The 19,153-nt window shown below is 43.4% G+C and overlaps 1 protein-coding gene across 9 annotated transcripts in view; it reads left to right on the top strand.

Annotated features, from left to right (window-relative positions):
* MED12L (mediator complex subunit 12L) overlaps positions 1–19,153 on the top strand; it is a 153,515-nt gene that overhangs the window by 127,168 nt on the left and 7,194 nt on the right. For 6 of the 9 annotated variants that reach the window (XM_063337477.1, XM_063337473.1, XM_063337470.1 and 3 more), the window contains 10 exons: positions 700–789; positions 2,511–2,620; positions 3,127–3,262; positions 3,775–3,936; positions 5,419–5,781; positions 6,793–6,949; positions 8,148–8,371; positions 12,331–12,381; positions 16,490–16,579; positions 17,053–17,276. In XM_063337477.1, the coding sequence (XP_063193547.1) occupies positions 700–789; positions 2,511–2,620; positions 3,127–3,262; positions 3,775–3,936; positions 5,419–5,781; positions 6,793–6,949; positions 8,148–8,371; positions 12,331–12,381; positions 16,490–16,579; positions 17,053–17,276 (1,607 nt within the window). The remainder of the gene's footprint in view (positions 1–699; positions 790–2,510; positions 2,621–3,126; positions 3,263–3,774; positions 3,937–5,418; positions 5,782–6,792; positions 6,950–8,147; positions 8,372–12,330; positions 12,382–16,489; positions 16,580–17,052; positions 17,277–19,153) is intronic. The other 3 variants (XM_063337476.1, XM_063337471.1, XM_063337475.1) reach the window with 2 other exon arrangements.

The raw sequence follows: 19,153 nt of genomic DNA, 5'->3' as shown, positions 1-19,153 counted from the left end.
TGCTGTAGCCTACAGTAGCTCCTTAAGACTGTCTTTAAAATGAATATTTACAGTGCCCAGTGTAGTGGGTGCATGTTTCCTTTTTTCTGTCTTTGATTTCTATGAATTACTGTGACAGTGAAAATTGATACCCATAGAGCTGTTACTTTCTCATATTGCCTCTCAGCTCAGGTCCAGGCTATGACATAGGTCCACATCCTAGTTAAATTCATTCCTTTGATGTATTTTCACCTGGTGTTTCTGATACTTGGGCTTTCCTTTGGCTGTATCAGTTCTCCCCTGAAATGCAACTGGTCCAGGTGCCCTAAGGTTCTGGTCATTTCTCATCCAGAGACCCCACCAGATCCTGTTGGGAAGCTGCATCCAGTGCAAGAGATCTATTTACTTATCTGTGGTGAACAGTTAAATAGGGTGTTTGAAACAATATTTCTAACAAATGCGTAACGAAGCTGTTTATTTTCTTTTTGCTACAACAGGAAGATCTAGTCACACTATTGATAGCAGAGTATCAGCTCTTTAAAAATTAATTTTTCCCCCCACTAGTTTGCTTAATCTGCTCTAAGCCTTAAAGGCATGAGGATAAAAAGGTTAATAATCTTTTATGATTCCTTATAGATAACGGTCACAAATACTTAAACTTCAAAGGCAGAACATTCCTTTATGGGTAGAAAACAACCGTAATGAAATGCTTTGTTTCAGATCCTTAGTAACTGGAGGGAAGAGCGGTACCAGGACGATGTTAAAGCTAGGCAAATGATGCATGAAGCCCTACAACTTCGTCTCAACTTGGTAAGAAAAACTTATGTGGTTATCCTGATGTTATAAAAAGATGTAACAGCTACTCTGGAGTAAGTGGTAGGGAGCAAGAAGCACTGTGTCAGGGCACCACAGGGGCCGGGGCTCCCTGAGAGCTGGCAGCCCCCAGCTGCAGGCATCAGGTGCCTCCACTGGGATGGAGACAGGCTGAGCCCACGCCATGACGTGAGCCCACGCCATGACGTCAGCCCATGGCAGGTGGCTCTGGATCAGGCCCGGCCTGATCCTGAGCTTCAGGATCAGGGGAGCCAAGGTCAGATGCAGCCCTGGCATGGCCAGGCAGGGCCATGGGGACAGGCTGAGGCTCCTGACCTGGGGCTCCTGGGCCAGGGCCAAGGCTGGGGGTAGCCCCAGGTGGGGCTGGCCAGGGACAGCAAGGGCTGTTAGTGTCCCCTCTACCCTGACACAAGGGGGTCTCTTCTCCATTGGTCTTAGTCTCTGCTCTTCCCATCTCTTGTTTCAGCTGATGCCTCCTGGCCATAATGTTTGGACACAAAACGAACAGGAAGGACAGCCTATACCTTATTCCTGCCTTATTTTTGTGCTGCTTTCTTCCTTTCAGTGTCGCTGGAACTTCAGAAACGTATTATCTTTTTGTGGACATTCAAAGCTGTTGTCCACTCATGGTTTGTCCCCAGGTAGTAAGCGAGGATTTTATGGAATTAGGCAGTCAATATAGTTGAGACTTTCAGAACTCTTGGGGAGGGTAACATTTGTCTGTTTAACTTACATGTGCAATTTCCGTTGCTGCTTCTTGGTTACATGTATTAATCAACATAGAAAGTTTTCATCAAGGTCTCCAACGTTCCACATCTCTTGAAACCTCTGTACCAGATGTCAGGACCACTGCGGCTTGTTTAGCAGAGTGCACAGATGTGTGGAGACTTCATGTAAGGCCAAGTGAGTGAGGACCAAGGCAGGAGTAATACTGCAGCACTGTTCTCTTCCCATTTCTGCGGAAGCTGCTTAAACGCAGTTTTGCAACTAGAGGGGTAACCGCAGCCTTACACTGCCACTGGTTCAGGCCAAGGGGACTTGAGCCAGCTGTGCTTTTGTTAGCTAGAGTTGTCGTACCTTTTACATTTGGGATTTGGACTTCAGTCTGACCATTTGGTAATCAGGCATGCAACCTGAGCAGGTATCTTGTGTTATTGCAGTTTGGTCCTTTGGAGGATGAGTTGGCTCCTTCTCAAAGCCAAGGCATATTTTACGGTATCATACGATGCTGGTAGAAATAGTGAAAAGTTGTTCATAGGGTAAAATATATCATTTAGCAGTTTTCATTTTCAGTCAATGCTATATTGTTCTTCAAATTTTTTCTTTCTGCACTGGATATTATTGTTGATTTTTGGGTGTGCAAGGAAGGTGATTCCTATAAAGTTTTAATTCAGTACCTTTTCAGTTCTGAAAATTTTTTCCCTGACTTCAGTTTGTTGCATCAAACGTGAAAGTGAAGATGTGAAACTGAAGGAGCAGCGTAAAAGTATTTTGCTTTTCTGTAGTTCTTTCTTAGGAGGAGCTTTTTGCTGGTAGCATGGGGTGGGAAGGAAAAGTTATTTTAAGTCAGCACTTCAAGATGGCATTCAGTACACAAGAACTCGCGGGACTGGATAGCAGTTTTATGCATAAGTAATCCATATGATAGAGGAAGCGTTCCTCTGTGAGATACATGTATCTGCTGTATTATTTTGCAGGTAGGTGGCATGTTTGATACCGTGCAGAGGAGTACCCAGTGGACCACAGACTGGGCACTTCTGCTCCTCCAGATAATCACTTCAGGAACTGTTGATATGCAGACCAACAAGTATGTCTATGCTAATTAAACAAGCTAATTCATGTTCTTCGTGCTTTTAAGTTTAGATTGCATGTATGTTATTGTTACATTTTTCTTACTATTATCCTGTTACTGCTTGAGTGCAACTTAAACGCCTAGTGCCAGTCTTGGTTAGGGAGCACCTTATTTTGGAAAGCACTGGAGCCGCTATTTACACTCTTCCTTAACAAGCATGTACCTGAGTGCTTTCCTCAGTGGGAGCCTGTAATTCCTCATGATTCTCTGTTAGCAGTTTGTGCTGTCTGCACCTCTGAGCTGGAGTTTATAATAAGATTTGTGTGTACGTCTCGACAGACCCCCTGCATGTATACACCGGGGCTTACACATGCAAGCTGTGAGGTGTGTAGGTATGCAGAGAGCTCTGAAAACCCCAGCTTGTCTAAAAAGCTGCGTTTGTGGCCTTTGCCGTGAATAACTGTCCCTGGATCTCTTAGCAATCCGTAGTTCCTCAAGGTAATACTTGTCTTTACTCTCAGTGAATTGTTCACAACTGTGCTCGATATGCTGGGTGTCCTCATCAATGGGACGCTTGCCTCGGACTTGTCAAATGCTTCCCAAGGAGGGCCTGAGGAAAACAAAAGGGCTTACATGAATTTGGTGAAAAAATTAAAAGTAAGTGCTGTATCTTGTCGTTTTCAGCATTTCTTTTAAATCACTTTGTGTGCTTGTCTCTTAATCCTGTTATTTCTAGTTCTGGGAAGGCCTCTTGGAAAAGAGGGGAGACTGAAACAGCACTAGTGACAACAAGGAGCAAAAGAAGAAAATAAAAATACAGGAATTTGGGGGTGGGAAGGCAGACTTCTAATATTTTCTTCGTATTAAATTGCAGTTAAGGACCCTGCAAGACGCTTGACTACTTGTATTCATGTTTGAGACACTAAATTTGTATTTAATTTGTATTAGATATTTTCTACGTTCTGTTCTAACAATAGAGGAAAAGATAACTTGCATTCTTAAAAAACAAAACAAAAAACCTTGCGAAGCCACTTGTTTAAATTTAGTAAAAATAGAAGGAAGTGATTCATCCAGAAACTGGACATTTTCTAATAGTGAAAGCAGCGTGATGTTTCTCTTCCTTTTTCCCCCAGCTTTCTGTTTGATTGATTGATGTATTTATTCTCTAGAAAGAGCTGGGAGACAAGCGGTCAGAAAGCATTGACAAGGTTCGCCAGCTGCTCCCTTTGCCAAAGCAGACGTGTGATATTATTACTTGTGAGCCAATGGGATCCTTGATCGACACCAAGGGGAACAAAATTGCAGGATTTGACTCCATTGATAAGAAACAGGCAAGAGTATATGTTTGCTTTCATCTCAGTTGTTCCATGATTTTTGAGGCATAGGAAATTCAAGCAAACAGATACAGCTTGTACAGTGCATGAGTTTATGTGCAGTACCGTAAAAGCATTGTACATCTCCTGTCATACAGCTTTCTAATGCACTCAGTCATTGCAAAAGCTTCAGTCACGGCAATGCAACCTCTTGTAAACAGGAACCTTCCTATGAGCAATGATGCTGAAAGTGAGGAATGCTGGGCTTGTAGAATAAAACCTTTAAAAATCATTGCAAATGACGATTTTTGGTATCAAATTTATTTCTGTTCCAAATATTCTTGTACAGTTTTGGTTTGCATGATCCGTGTGAAAATTCTCAGGCAGAGCGTGAAACCTGGCGCGGGTTTAGAGAGGCACGCAGGGAGCTGTTAAACCCCAGGCGAATGGTTCGAGCAGCCTAGTGTGCCTTGGACCATGCACCAGCATCACCAGCCCTGCAGCAGCACAGGTGGCGATTCCGTCCTCCGCTCCCTGATGATTCACTGGTGCTTTCAGATAGTCTCAGAACTTTAGAGATATATATATATATACGTCTTTAATGGAAACAGTTTTATGCCATTCGTATAAATCCAAAACTTGGGGTAACCTTTCACTTCCTGGTTTGTTTAAAATTCAGTTACCGTGTTTGCTGCATGCCCTTCCTTGTTAAATCCGCAGAGTACGTGGTCAGTTTGTAACTGCTAATGTGATGAGCGTTGACATAAGCTTGCTCAATCTTGCAATATAGGGTCTTGACTGATGTCAGCCAACTCCACAAAAGTTGCCAAAAAGGAAATTACATTTGACTTGGAGTTGAACAGCAGAAACTCTTACAAAAGTATTTGCTTTTCAAGCAGAATCCAACATTTGAGAGCTCATTTGACCCGGGAAGCTTTTGATACATTACATGGTGGGAGGAAGATGGAGGGTGATCCTGCTTACAAAAGACAGGGGGGGAAAAAGCGGGACGGGAAAGTGTATTAGGTTTTTTTGGGTTTTTTGTGAATATGAAGGGATGCATAATTTAAAAAAACCCAATGTATTTAAAAGAGAAGGATAGAGCTTACCATAGAGCTTTTTATTCTCCAGACTGGGTGGGCATTTTTTGTGATATAGTGCTTAGGCTTTTTCCCCTTATTTGAATATGTAAACTTTTAGCAAGGGTATTCTCAGATTAGCAATTTTTGATAAATATTTGACTTTTCCTCCAAAATATGAGATGTGGGGCTTGAGATTTCTATCATAGCTATATGCAAATGGTACTATAAAAATATAATTGCGTTTATCTAGTAGCAGCCTTGGATAGAGGTTAAAATCCCACCAGTATGCATTTGGTACATTTTATGGAGAGGAAAAAAGCCTTACTGGATTTTTCTGAGTCAAATAATGATATACAAAAGCAAGCAGTCTGCTCTAGTGTTCAATTTCCTTAAAATACTAACTTTTATTCTGAAACAGGGTCTTCAGGTTTCAACAAAACAAAAGGTGTCCCCTTGGGATTTATTTGAAGGTCACAAAAATCCTGCTCCTCTCTCCTGGGCATGGTTTGGTACCGTTCGTGTTGACAGGAAAGTGATAAAATATGAGGAGCAGCAGCATCTCCTCCTGTACCACACACACACCAAACCCAAGCCACGGAGTTACTACCTCGAGCCCTTGCCCCTTCCTCCAGAGGAGGAGGAGGAAGAGCCCATCACACCTGTCTCTCAGGAACCGGAAAGAAAGTCAGGAGAGCTCTCAGATCAGGGAAAACTTGCCACAGATGACGAGAAGAAGACAAAAGGCAGGAAGCGAAAGTCAAAATCAAGCTCAAGGGCTGATGTAAGTAGTTGGTGCCCCACACAAAACATCTCACCAAAGCATCTGATGCTGCATGGTGGTGTCTTAGCTACCTTCAGAAACTGGTCTGCACCTGGAGGAGCAACTCCTAATAAAGGGATTGAATGGAGGTAGTCAGAAGGAGGGTGGATTTCTATCAATTAGAGCTCAGAGTAGAGCAATGTACTGTGTTTAGGACCGTACACACTATATAAAATATGCTAGACTGGATCTTGCTACCTAAATATTATTCCGGTTTCCATATATGCTTTCTCCTGTTCGATGTAAAGTACAGCTGTTACTGTTTGTATTAATTTCTAAAATTCCTCCTGTTCAAATTATGTTGAGAGCAAACGTTAGTTCAAACCCAGGTCCTATTCAAATGGAAAACAATTTGAAGGAAGCTCTTTCACATAGATAAACTGTTTTACTGTGTGGTTTGTTCTGGTTTCTGAGACACTTTCCCGTTTGGTTTTAATGGTTTTTGAGCTGTGTGTTCCTAAGCTGAAGAATCCCTTGGAGCAAGGGTTTGGAAAGCATGCCTGGCACCACCCAAATAATAAGGTAGATTTACAATAGCAGCATTCTGCGGGTTTACATCCTCTTCACACTGCTGCCAGTGTAGTTGTATGTATTGTAGACATGATAGTGTTCTGTCAGCATCCACCGGCTTTGTTTAAGATCATTCTCTGGCCTTTTTGATATTTCAGTTAAGTTCATATAGTCATTAAGTTCAGTTAGTTATATACTGATACAGTAAGCTGTCCTTGTGCTATACCTAATTATAACCTGCAGAAAAAACTTGCTAATAAGGTAAAAATGGATGGTGTGTCTATGAAGTCGTTAGTGTTAATTACCTGTGGGCAGCCTGAGACTTAATCTATTTTTTACATCATTGCAAATGACAATGGGACCTGTCTCTGTCCTTTAATAATTTAGTAGGAAAATTGGCATTATTTATGAGTTAGTAAGGTATGAATGTCAGTAACATTCACTTTTGCTGTATATTTTAAGGAATATCCACAGAATAACTTATATAGAGTGCCTCCCACTTATTCACCAATTTCCTCTCAAATGATGCACCATCCTCAGTCTGCCTTGTGGGGTTACAACATCATGGGACAGCCGCCGCAGCCCGGCTTCTTTGTGCAGAACCAGCCCCTCCCGCCAGGTACGTGTAAGCTTTGAATTCACAGACATGAGGCTTTATTATTTGGTATATGATAAAAATTGACTACTTAGAACCATGTTTTCTCTCGAACTTTCTCTGAAGCAGGTAGTGTCTGCTGATGCCATTTATTTTATTCCTTTAGTTAGCCCTTTTTTTTGAAGGGCTTTCTGTTATCAGTTGTAGGTGTGTATCTCTTCAGCTATTAAACTTTTTTGGTAGATGAGCAAAAATTACCTGCTCCGGGATTTGTGGTGATGGTATAAGAAAGCTGATAGAAATTCAACAAGGAGTTAAATAGGAGAGGGATGATTAAAAGGAACAAATGACCTTTGGGTTATTTCTTCTATGATTCATACCAAGAACCATGGTGGCTAATTTAACATCTGCTAGATGGAACAAACAAATCCATGGTCTCACTTTTTTTTCATCGTTTGTGATATGTGATTAATTTTTTTTGTAGAATTGTTTAGTTTTTTCCAGTTAATGTGTACACAGCTTAACGTAGGTATTTGCTTGCTCTAGGGGGCAGCAGTTTATGATGTTTTGAGAAATACTGTAGTGTCCTTTTTGGATATTATGCAGGAGAAGTTTAGAAGTTTGATTCCAGTTATAAATGTTAAAGTTTGTTTTGTTTTGTTTTGTTTTGTTTTCCTGACGCTCCAAATACCACTAGATCGGTATTTTAAGTGTGTAAAAGTCTTCAGAATATACCAGACAGTGGCTAAAAAGTTTAAGGAAATGCTGATTTTAAAAGCAAATGTATAAGATTACCTTCATAAGTCTGACATATAGATACATGATTTTTATCAAATAGCATAGAGTGCCTAAATCACTGCCATCTCATTATAAAATTGGCTTGACATAATAAGCTGTTCATATTATGCTTTTGATCTGACGTGCAACTTTTGTTCATCAGTAGTAGTCATATATTTTACGTGACATAGAGCATGCAATATCCATTAGCCTTTTTACTTTTCGTTCTCATGTACAAGCAGTAGTCTTCAAAGTTATTTTCCCCATTTAATTTTTCAGGCCAGAAATCTGGTTTAATCCATTTCACTGTCTGCCTTTACAGAGATAAATTCATTATTGTTATAGTAGAGCTAACCAAATAGGAGCCGATGAATTAGCAGTGATCTGTACCAACAATGCTCTTATGGAAGGCAGAGAACGCATTTGTGGTTTTGGTGTTTTTTAGGTGGTTCCAGGCTGGATCCGACAGGCTCCTTTGTTCCAACTAATACGAAGCAAGCCCTGTCGAACATGCTGCAGCGGCGCTCTGGCACCATGATGCAGCCCCCCTCTATCCATGCAATCACACCTCAGCAGCAGTTGCTCCAGATGAAACTCCTGCAGCAAGAGCAGCAGCAGCAGCAGCAGCGGCTCCTCAGGCAGCAAGCCCAGTCACGGTCTCTCCAACAGGTTTGTCCAAATACTCAAGTTTGAACAGCACCATGGTGGTTTTGCCTTCCACTGGGGCTACTTGCCCTGTGTAGGCTTACGGAGTGGAGAGCCAGCTAATGTTTACAATTGCAATAATTCCCCTTAGACAGGATCATCTGCTTTTAAACTTAATTTGCCCTGTGGTCTCTTAGCCCCTTCTATTTTTCCTGTGTTTCATAAAATCGGGTTTTGCTTCTGTTTCTTGATGATATTCTTGTTCACTGTTGTGTCACTGGGGCTTTCATAGCGGAATTTCATGGTGCTATGTATCACCAAACTGCAAGTAAGCAGCAGAGGCACAGCAATGCTTTTCACAATTAAATATCCAGGAAGTCCCTCAGGAGCTATTTCCATGCACATCTGCACACAGATCATAGAATCATAGAATCTTCATGGTTGGAAAGGACCTTTGAGATCATCGAGTCCAACCAAACAACCTACAAGCATGCCCTGAAGTGTCAAATCTAGATGTTTCTTAAACACCTCTAGGGATGATGACTCAACCACCGCCCTGGGCAGGCTGTTCCAGTGCCTGACCACTCTTTCAGTAAAGTAATTCTTCCTAATGTCTAATCTAAACCTCCCCTGCCGCAACTTCAGGCCATTTCCTCTGGTCCTGTCATGATTCACGCAGGAGAAGAGGCCAACACCCACCTCTCTCCAACCTCCTTTCAGGTAGTTGTAGAGGGCAATGAGGTCTCCCCTCAGCCTCCTCTTCTCCAAGCTAAACATGCTCAGCTCCCTCAGCCTCTCCTCATATGACCTGGTCTCCAGACCCCTCACCAGCCTGGTAGCTCTCCTCTGGACACGCTCCAGCGCTTCAATGTCCCTCTTGTACAGCGGGGCCCAGAACTGAACGCAGTACTCGAGGTGAGGCCTCACCAGTGCTGAGTACAGAGGCACCATCACTTCCCTGCTCCTGCTGGCCATGCTGTTCCTGATACAAGCCAGAATGCTGTTGGCCTTCTTGGCCACCTGGGCACACTGCTGGCTCATGTTAAGCTGGCCGTCCACCAGCACCTCCAGGTCCTTTTCTGCCGGGCAGCTTTCCAGCCACTCTTCCCCAAGCCTGGAGTGTTGCTTGGGGTTGTTGTGACTGAAATGCAGGACCCGGCACTTGGCCTTATTAAACCTCATACAGTTGGCCTTGGCCCATCGATCCAGCCTGTCCAGGTCCCTCTGTAGAGCCTTCCTACCCTCAAGCAGATCAACACTCCCACCTAGTTTGGCGTCATCTGCAAACTTACTGAGGGTGCACTCAATCCCCTCATCCAGGTCACCGATAAAGATATTAAACAAAACCAGCCCCAAAACTGAGCCCTGGGGGACACCACTGGTGACTGGCTGCCAAGAGGATTTCACCCCATTAATCACAACTCTCTGGGCACGGCCATCCAGCCAGTTTTTAACCCAGTGAAGAGTACACTTGTCTATGCCATGATTCGCCAGCTTCTCCAGGAGAATGCTGTGGGGGACGGTGTCAAAGGTCTTAGCAAAGTCCAGACAGACAACATCCACAGCCTTCCCTGCATCCAGAAGGCAATGTTCATCCAGATGCCCATGTTCTCTAGAAATAGCTGGTATTTCTTCTCCTAACATTTTTGCAGAGTGCAGCTGCTGTGTGCCAAACTGCACACGGCTGTTCTGCAACAGCTTTTGGAGCCTGAGCTAGTTTTCAGAATAGGCTTCAGACGGGCTGCTTTTGACTTAATGGTGTAAGAATAGAAAATTGATTTTTTGGGTCCCAGTTAATCTGTAATATGTGTATAGTAGTTGGTGATAAAACCAATAACTTCTCACCTTTATTTTGATAAAGTCCTTCCATACCCATTCTTACCCTCATTGCAGTATATGCATTTATGCCTATTATTGCCTTTATGCTATCTAGCCTTCAGACTCTGTGATGTACCCTCTTTGCTCAAAATAGTCCAAATTTTCAGCAAGTATCCTCATAATTTCTCCCACACTGTCTTTATTTTTGTTGTAGCTCCTTCATTATCCTTCTCATCCCTCTGTCAGTCTCTCTGCTATGATGCATGCAAAACCCTCTATAGTGCTTAAATTGCTGATGGGCTACAATAGTTTTATATGTGGCTGTTCGTAATTGTGAAACTAGGGTTTCCCTGTATGTGAGCTACCATCTACCTTAAAAAAAAAAAAAAAAGCAGCCCCAAAAAGCTGTGGATGTGCGTTTTGTAATATCAGTGATACAGTGGATATTTGATCTCTCATTGGTGTCCTATAGGCACTACAAGGATCAGGTACCCTAAATATCAGGGTACTGGGCTCTACAGTGAGCCACCGCTTCCTATTTAATAGAAACCCTGTAGTATTTCTTACATTAGGCAATATCACGCTATTTTAGTGTTAGTCCAACTGGCTTTCAATTACTATAGGAGAATACAGGCTTAAATAAGAGCCCTGAGTAAACAAATGATGTTCACTACTTGTGACTAGGTGGATCTAAAAGTGAAGATTTAAAATAACGCGTTATTCTCGCATTTAAGAAATGCTCTTGTTTAACACTATCACATTTAGAAGACAAAAGATGTTGCAAAGGGAAACCTTTTGGTTTCAAGCAAGGACAGTATCTGAGGTGTTTAGAACAACAGTTAACTTCTGCCCCGAAGTGCTGCATAGAGAGGTTGTCAGTGAGGAGAATAAATTCACCACAAAGGCGTGAATACATGCCTAAGTAAGATTAATAAGATGTCTGTGATGAACTTTTTCATAAAATGTGGATTAAACTTTTACAATGTAAAAGTTGCATTAAAATCCACCAGGATAGGTTCAGATGCATGTTTTAGCTAACGTAGGACATGTTTTGGATGTTCATCAGTCAGTGGTTCTGTATCAGCCATGTTTTTATTTCTGCAATAAGTCAGTATAAGTTAAACTGATGTAAACCAAGTCAAACCAGAGCCATCCAACCTGGCCTTTGTTTCACAGTTCCTTCCACAGTGGCGTGCACAGCCAGGTCCTTTGCGGTGTGCCGGGGAGCACCCCAGATAGACACAGTGTCTTCTCTCTGGTTCTGATATTTTGCCCTACTGGATGTTTGAGAAGATTCATTCAGCCTGATACTTGAAAACTTTTACTGTAATGAAACAAATGAACAATTCACCAGGCTGCCCTGTCTGCTTTGCTTGTTGTCTCCACATGTGCTGGCAACACTGACAGCAGGGAAACCCCTCCGAGGTCCCAGTGGCACTGGAGTTTTGTGTGCTCTCTGGCACCCGGGGCTGCCCCCGTGGGACACCTGCCTGCATGTGTGGCGCTCCGGCTCAGAAGCGTGTCCTGGGCAACTTGTGGTAGTTCTTCCTGCCGTCGTGGATTTAGACTAGGAAATGCTGTGGTGGTGTACAAGCCTGAAGGTGGTATTTGAAACTTTAGGAGCAAGGTGATTTGGAAGCATTGCTAGCGTGTGGTGTCATTTGTTATGTAGAGCTTAAATAAGGAAGGTTTCTTCTTTGGTTTTTATGTTTCTGCAGCTGCAGAGCGAAATTACCTGCTCAGCTTGAAATCACTGGCACTGGTGTGGGGAGTCCTGTAAAATCAGTCCAGGAGGACCCTGCTCCTTAGTGCTGTGCCGTACTTGCTGTGCTCTTGAAAACGAATAGCTGTGGTGCAAGGTCTTTAAGAACTATGACTTGTTAAAAAAATTTAAGTATTATGTATAGAATAAGTAGGCTGCCATGGATGGTAAGGAGTCCTTTCCACGTTTAGAGTTTCTGTTCATAAATTTCACAAAAGTGCTGAGGTTCACTAGCATAAAAAACATCTAAAAGGACCTTGTTAGCATTCCTAAACACCAGCATTCTTCGAGTACATACAGGTGTGCTCTGTAAAGGTGCTGTACCGCTTCACTAACAATCCAAGCCTAATTGTGTCGATTCTTTGTATTGTTTGCTATTTTCTTGCCTGTCCTTTTCCTTTAGGATGTCTGTAGCACTGCTGTATCCCTTCAGGATGGCTTTGACAACATAATGGTAACCACTCTGAGACTGTGAACTTCTCTTTATTTTTTATTTTGCACAAACATGCATTTCTTTTAACACACAGGCTGCACACTTTGCTTTTGATGAGAATGGTACGCTTTGGCACTCCTCTCACCTAGGTAGCGCAGTGGCTGCATGTGGGAAGGCTGTGAATACACTTGCACACATAGAGTATTTTTTTTTCTTACAAATATTTCCAACAACTGCATTATTGATCAATTTTTTCCTCTTCCGTTGTGTTTCTCACTGTGAAAAATCAGAGTTGCTGCAAGGTATGTCCGATGCCATGTCCATCTAAGCCTGGCTGGCGTGTTCCCGTTCTGCCCTTGTCTCCCCACCGGCGGCTGGGGCTGCTCCTCTCTGCTGCCGTGGGCTGTGGCAGGCGGGGTGGCGGTGACTGCCGTGTCTGATGAGCGGTAAGGGGTGGACCACACGTCCTTCTTGGCCACCAGCACTTCCAGCCATTCCTGGGTGGGCCTGTTCCTGCTGCTGGAGGATTCAGTCATGCTGCTCAGCTCGGGCAGCGAGGGTCGACTCCCCTGGCTCCACGTGAGCTCTAGGGTCCAGAATACCAAAATACTTCTTGTCTCACCTGAGCGCAACAGTATAATACTGCCTGATGGTCTATTCCTGAGCCACGGCAGGATGTGCGCTTATTAGAATAACCATATTTTGTTACTTCCAAAACAAGTAACAGCTAACACATACCTTTACATTATTATGCTTCACAGAACTCAGTTTTCTAGGGAAAAACAATGATGGCAAGAAGTTTCATTCCCAATATCTGTGTTGGAAAGCTTTCTAGATATTAATTAGAAAAGCTGTTTCAGAGTTACTTTGCAGGACTTTTGTCCTGTCTTAGGGAAACTGCAATGTTGTTAAAAGTGCTAATTGGAAAGACAAAGCAAAAAGGCTGTGCTGCTTACCCTGTTGTCCATATTTTATATCCGTGCAGTCATTCCTGTTATTACTGGTGGCATATCAGGGTATAGAAGACCATATTTGCAGTTAATTAGGCACGCCTAGTTATGCAGCAAGTACACAGTGAGGTTTCTCAAATCTATCATCAGCTTCTTATCCAAATAAGTGTTAGTGTTTCATTACCTACTTTCAAAGTCAGATTTGGTCAGATTTTGGTCAAAATCAGCCTACAGTGCTATGCTGCTACAATCACCTTTGCCAGTCCCAGCACCACCTAGAAAAGAAAATTCCTTCCAAATACGCTATGGCCACATACCTTAACAGGAAAAAGCAGTAGGTTTTCCTTCAGTTCAAGGTGCACAGAAGAAAGGGAACAGTGGTTATTACTGTAACATTGCATCGGCAATGTATAGGAGTGTTTAGGTTTTTTCTGCTTTTTTTTTGGTTTTGTTTTTGTTTGACATGCATGCACAGTTCTGGCTTGCAGCAATTGGCTTGCATGTTTAGTTAACTCTTTACTAAATTATGCCCGGAGGGAGAAGTCCCCTTGAATTTGCCAACGTCTGCTGCCACTGTTCAGGAATGCAGAGCTTGCTCGTAACACGGGAGCTTGCTCGGTGGCCGTGTGCTGACGTGGAATAAATTGATCTGTCCCCTACCTAACAAACAGCTTTTTGCTTATGTTTCATACGTGGGTTTGTGCGTGGTGCTTGCCTGGCCTGGGCAGCGGTGCCTTCGGTACGGGGTGCTGCTCTTGAGTCCCACCCTGCCAGCTCCGCTGCTTGTGTGCGCTTTAAATGGCAGGGAAAAGGTGGGTGGGCAAAACTCACTTTCTGCCCACCGTGTATTGCTGGGATCATGCAGCTGCTTATTTAGGATTTTCTTATGAAATTAGGGCCTAATGCAATTTCCATTGATACAGCTTCCACTGGCTTTGCAGGGACACTGCACTGCATGGGCATGAGTAGACAAATTTTATTCTTGGGCACCCCAGGTTAGCTGTCACCAAGAGAAACAGAAGAAAAACACACAGAGCACTGCTCCACAGGAACCCACCGGGTGCTTGTATTACTGCAGGAAATAGCTTAAGGCACCAATTTTTCTGGAAATCAGTCATGGTTTTTCCAGATTTCACCTTCAGATGTCTTCAAGTTGCATCTTTGTCTGTTGTGTGGTTGGCACCTTATGAAAAAGTTTCAGAAGCAATTTGCTCGGAGAAATTATTGTTCTTTTGTTTGTTTGTTTTTCTTCTTTTCCCTCTGTTTTAAAAAAGAAAAGAAAAATCTTAAGTAGTTGAGTACCTTCCCCCTGTACTTGGCTGACAGCTGGTTTATGTGCATCCCGTCTGCAAGATGTACATTCTGTTCCGTGTTTCAGTTTCTCACCTATCAGGTGGTTGTTTTGAGAGCTCCCTGTCTGATTTTGCAGATATTTTTCCAGATAAATTTAATTTACTCTGAGCTTTTGTCAGGACTGATAGATGTTACTCTGTTCACACCTCCTAATGTGTTTTTCAGAATTTTCCATGAGGTAGTGGCTTGTTTTTAAAACAAGTCCTTAGGGTAGCTTCTGGTTCCTTAGTGTAGCCGATATGTGTCAGAGCTGGCTGCTGTCCTGCCTGCGCCATAGTGACCCCTTTAGCGGTGGTCCCAGAGGCTGGCACAGAGCCTAGCTAGGTCAGTTGTCTTTGTTTCTTTGTTTTTAAAAGAAAGGAAGGCATGAAAAAGGAGCGTGTGCCAACTCTGTGGTACCCTGTGGTAGCTTTGCCCCTGGTTTCGCATCTTGTCCTTGACCTCTTCTGTCTGTTTTCTGCCCAGATCACAGGGCGGTTAATCCAGGCCCGGTTACAGCGGTCCATGTCTCTTAGGGCTGGATCGGTTGAAGCTGGAACACTTTCTCTCTACCGTACTGCTTCCCTGAGCGATTTCCATTCACAATAGGTAGCTCTGCTTGTTTCCCAGGTCTGTCGGTGAGGAAGCACATGTTTTTAAACTCAATCCAAAATAAGCTGAACTGCAGGACCACTGCTTGTGCTTAACAGACCTGTTAACGTTTGGTGCAGTTACCACTAAGGGGATGGGAGCAGATAAAGGAGAGTTTCAATGGTGCTTCAGTATTTTATCCCATTTGAGATTTTCTTTTCCACTGGCTAGCCCTGATTGTAATGTTGCTGTTTGCAGTGTGTTATCAGAGTCACTTTTAGCCTTAAATTATACTTCTCTGTAAGGCTATCCTGATTAAAATGGCAAAGGCTTTGTTGGAGGACTTGGAAGTTTTGTCTGTTTTTGCAGTGAACCGGGCAGCTACAAGGAAGGAGCATCACTGTTTCCAGCTTGCGTCTGCCGCTGAGCTTTTTTGAGTGGAATGTTTTTCAAAATGATCAAGAGCAGCATCACAATCACGTAGAAAATACACAGACTTGATTGTATCCTTGGCAAATTCTTATTTGCTGTTTTTTTACAATCTTGGTCCTGAAATTAAGTCTAATATTTTATTTTTTAACTCTCTTTCTGGTGCTTCAAAACATAGTAATGCCATTGCAGTTGAAATCTTTAAATGATTTGCCATTAATTGGGCATAAATATTGAGGCGATTTGACATGAACAAACTAGGCTGTCCGCTGATCACAAATAGGGAGCGTGTTTCTAAGCGGTACTGGTTGGGAGCTGGAGATGCTTGTGTTACCCATTTATCAAACTGATATTTTGTATGTCATCATAAAGTTTGCTAATCCTTTTGCCTGCTTTATCTGGGGGAAAGCTCGTAGTCAGGTAGCCTGAGAAAGATATCAACTGTGTATTTTTTACTAGAGATTATCATTGACTCTAAGCTTCCTGTATAATTTAATGTACTGTCTTCAAGACAGCTAGAATATTTTTTTTCCTAATCATTTGCAAAGCCCTGTTTTAAAGGGTGTCTGCAAGACCTCGGAGTAAGTGGCTGTTTCTTCACTGCTGCAGTGTTACAGTAGTGTCAGAAATCAAACAAAACCCAATTCTTCCATCTCCCCGTGAGTAAGTGCAGTTCAGCAGTTTGGCACTGCGCAACGGTGCTGTCTTGAAGAAAATGGTCAAGTCTCTCCATGACTCTTCAGGACACAACTTGAGTGGGGTTTGTGTCCAGAGCTGGACTTGTTGGGGCTGTGGAGGACGTATCTCATGGGCACTGTGTCTTTCAGGGTCAGCCGATGGACCAAGCTGCTATTTTCACTCCACAAGTTCGACCCCCGTCTCAGCTTCCACAGTACCCAGGGTTACAGCAAGCACAGGTACTGTGCTGCTCCCGTGGTCACTTCCCAGTTTTTCCTAACGTTGTTGCTGGTAAAGGCAAGCATGTTTCTGTGTTAAGCCTGAAATTTGGCCAATTTTTGGTGAGGTAGTGATACCAGTAACTCTTTATTCTGTCATGGTCGTTCTGGGAATTGGCCGGGGGGGACAAAGACAAGAGAGGGGTGGAGCTGTGAAGCAGAGCCCTGCTCTTGCGCAGGGACGGGTGGCACGTGCCCGTCCCGTCCTGCTGCGTGTGACCACATTGCAGCTGCCTGAATCCGCAAAGAGAAGTGAGGTACAGCCAGTGGGGGGGACTCACAGGTCGGTGCATGGGCACAGCACTGCGTCTCGCTGACTGTCCTCCAGTTGTCCAGGCTTTGGCTCTTTGGTAAAGGCCGTCTCTTTCTTCTGTAGTTCAGCTAATTTAAATATGAGCACAGTGAAGTTACTCTTCTGCCTGTTTTCCGCACAGAGCATGCCTCACGGATACACGATGTACAGCACTCAGATGCCTTTGCAGCAGCAGCAGCAGCCTGGCAGCATCGTGCTTTCCCCCAGCTACACCCCCCGAGCGTACCCGGCGGCTCATTCCAGCCCCACGCTGGCGGAGCGGCTGCGGCAGATGCAGCAACAGCCCAGCGGATACATTCAACAGCAGGCGGCTGCGTATGTCCAGCCTTTGACAGGCACTCAGCGGTGAGCCTCTGCACTTCTCAGAGCTGGTAGCATTGCGGGATTTTAATGGCAACTTTGTTTAGAGATCTAAAGCTTTATTTAAAATAAAGTGTATTAATCAAAACTCAAAACGAGGTTAATGCCAGGTCTAATTAGCAATAAATATGCCTTTCTCCAATTTCCCCCTGTTTTTTCCCCTCATTTAATTTTTATTTTAAGTTGGTCGTGGCACATGTTGTAGCACAGTTGTCCTGTGTGTTTGTAGAACATAAAAATTCATTTTAAGATGGCTATTGGTTCCCATTTCACTACATGCACAAATACAGTATCCATATTATGCAAACGTGTGTGGTATTAAACAACAAATATTCCAGGTTTACCTAAGAGTCTGTAGTCAAGAAAACACGAGACCAACCTGGTAGTTTAACTAGTAATAGACGAATGAATTTTGCTTAAGCCTGTATAGATTAAATTGACTTCGCTTCGGAAGTACGGCTGAGTTGCAGTGCCTATGGGAAACAGGAAAAACAATCATTGGTAAAGAAGTGTAATGAAACAGAAGGCAGATGAAGCAGGAAACAAATCTGCAAAAGAGAATGTTACAGCGTAAGCAGAGTGAAAAACTGGAGTTTCCAATAACAGTCTTGTATCAGATTTTTTTTTCTGACAGTCTAGCATAGTCCAGCTAACAGTCCAGCTCCGCTTTTAACTGAATCAGAAATTTTGCCACTTTTAATTTCCACTTCAAATAGACATATTCAGTAGAGTAAGTCCCAAAATCCACAGGCTTAAATAAAAGAGGGAGCGGGGGAAAAAAAAACTCAGTCAAAATTTGCAAGGTCTGCCTTTGTACGCAGCGCCGAGCTGTAGCTGTGGTGGAGTGTCTGCCAGCGCGCTCCCCAAGTGCGGGGCCCAGATTCACTGAAACAGCAGAGAGCACGCAGGTGTTGGCCATCACAAGGTGGTCTGGCCCGTCAGCAGAGCAGTCCTGTCTTGCTGATCCCGTGTAGTTTGTCCTGGAGTACCCCTGATGAGCTCTGTTACCAAGTAGAGGTATTTTTCTTTCTCTGCTTTAGCTCTAATTTGATTCCAAAACTAAAATCTACTTTAAAAGCTAAGTTCAGATCTACTTAAATGACTTGCTCATCAATTGCTTATTGTAAGCAGAACATGGAAGTGTCATGTATGTAGCTATGCAGTTCTCTCTCAATTCTTGTCATTTTTAATGAAATCAATATTTATGGGATTGTGAACATTACCAGGTATTCTGCAATAATCATTGGTTCCTTAAATTCTTTTAAATTCTTGCAAGCCTGGATATTTTAAGAGTACGCTCAATTTTGGGTATGTTTGCACCTATTCAAAAAGTCATAGAATCATTTAGGTTGGAAAAGACCCTTGGGATCATCGAGTCCAACCATCAGCTCCACTCGACAAAGTTCTCCCCTACACCATATCCCCCAACACCACATCTAAATGACTCTTAAACACATTCAGGGATGGTGAGTCCACCACCTCCCTGGGCAGCCTATTCCAGCGTTCTTGCTGTGAAGAATTTTTTCCTAATGTCCAGCCTAAACCTACCCTGCTGCAGCTTGAACCCATTCCCTCTTGTTCTATCACTAATTATCCGTGAGAAGAGACCAGCACCAACCTCTCTACAATGTCCTTTCAAGTAGTTGTAGAGAGTGACGAGGTCTCCCCTCAGCCTCCTCTTCCTCAAACTAAACAGTCCCAGCTCCTTGAATCGCTCCTCATGAGATTTATTCTCCAGGCCCTTCACCAGCTTCGTTGCCCTCCTCTGCGCTCGCTCCAGCACCTCGATATCTCTCTCGTATTGAGGTGCCCAGAACTGAACGCAATACTCAAGGTGTGGGGCCTCACCAGTGCTGAGTACA

This window comes from Chroicocephalus ridibundus, chromosome 6 (genome assembly GCF_963924245.1).
Source record: "Chroicocephalus ridibundus chromosome 6, bChrRid1.1, whole genome shotgun sequence".
Taxonomy (NCBI): domain Eukaryota; kingdom Metazoa; phylum Chordata; class Aves; order Charadriiformes; family Laridae; genus Chroicocephalus; species Chroicocephalus ridibundus.
Note: the sequence above shows the minus strand (reverse complement) of the source record. Positions and strands in the feature narration are given on the sequence as shown.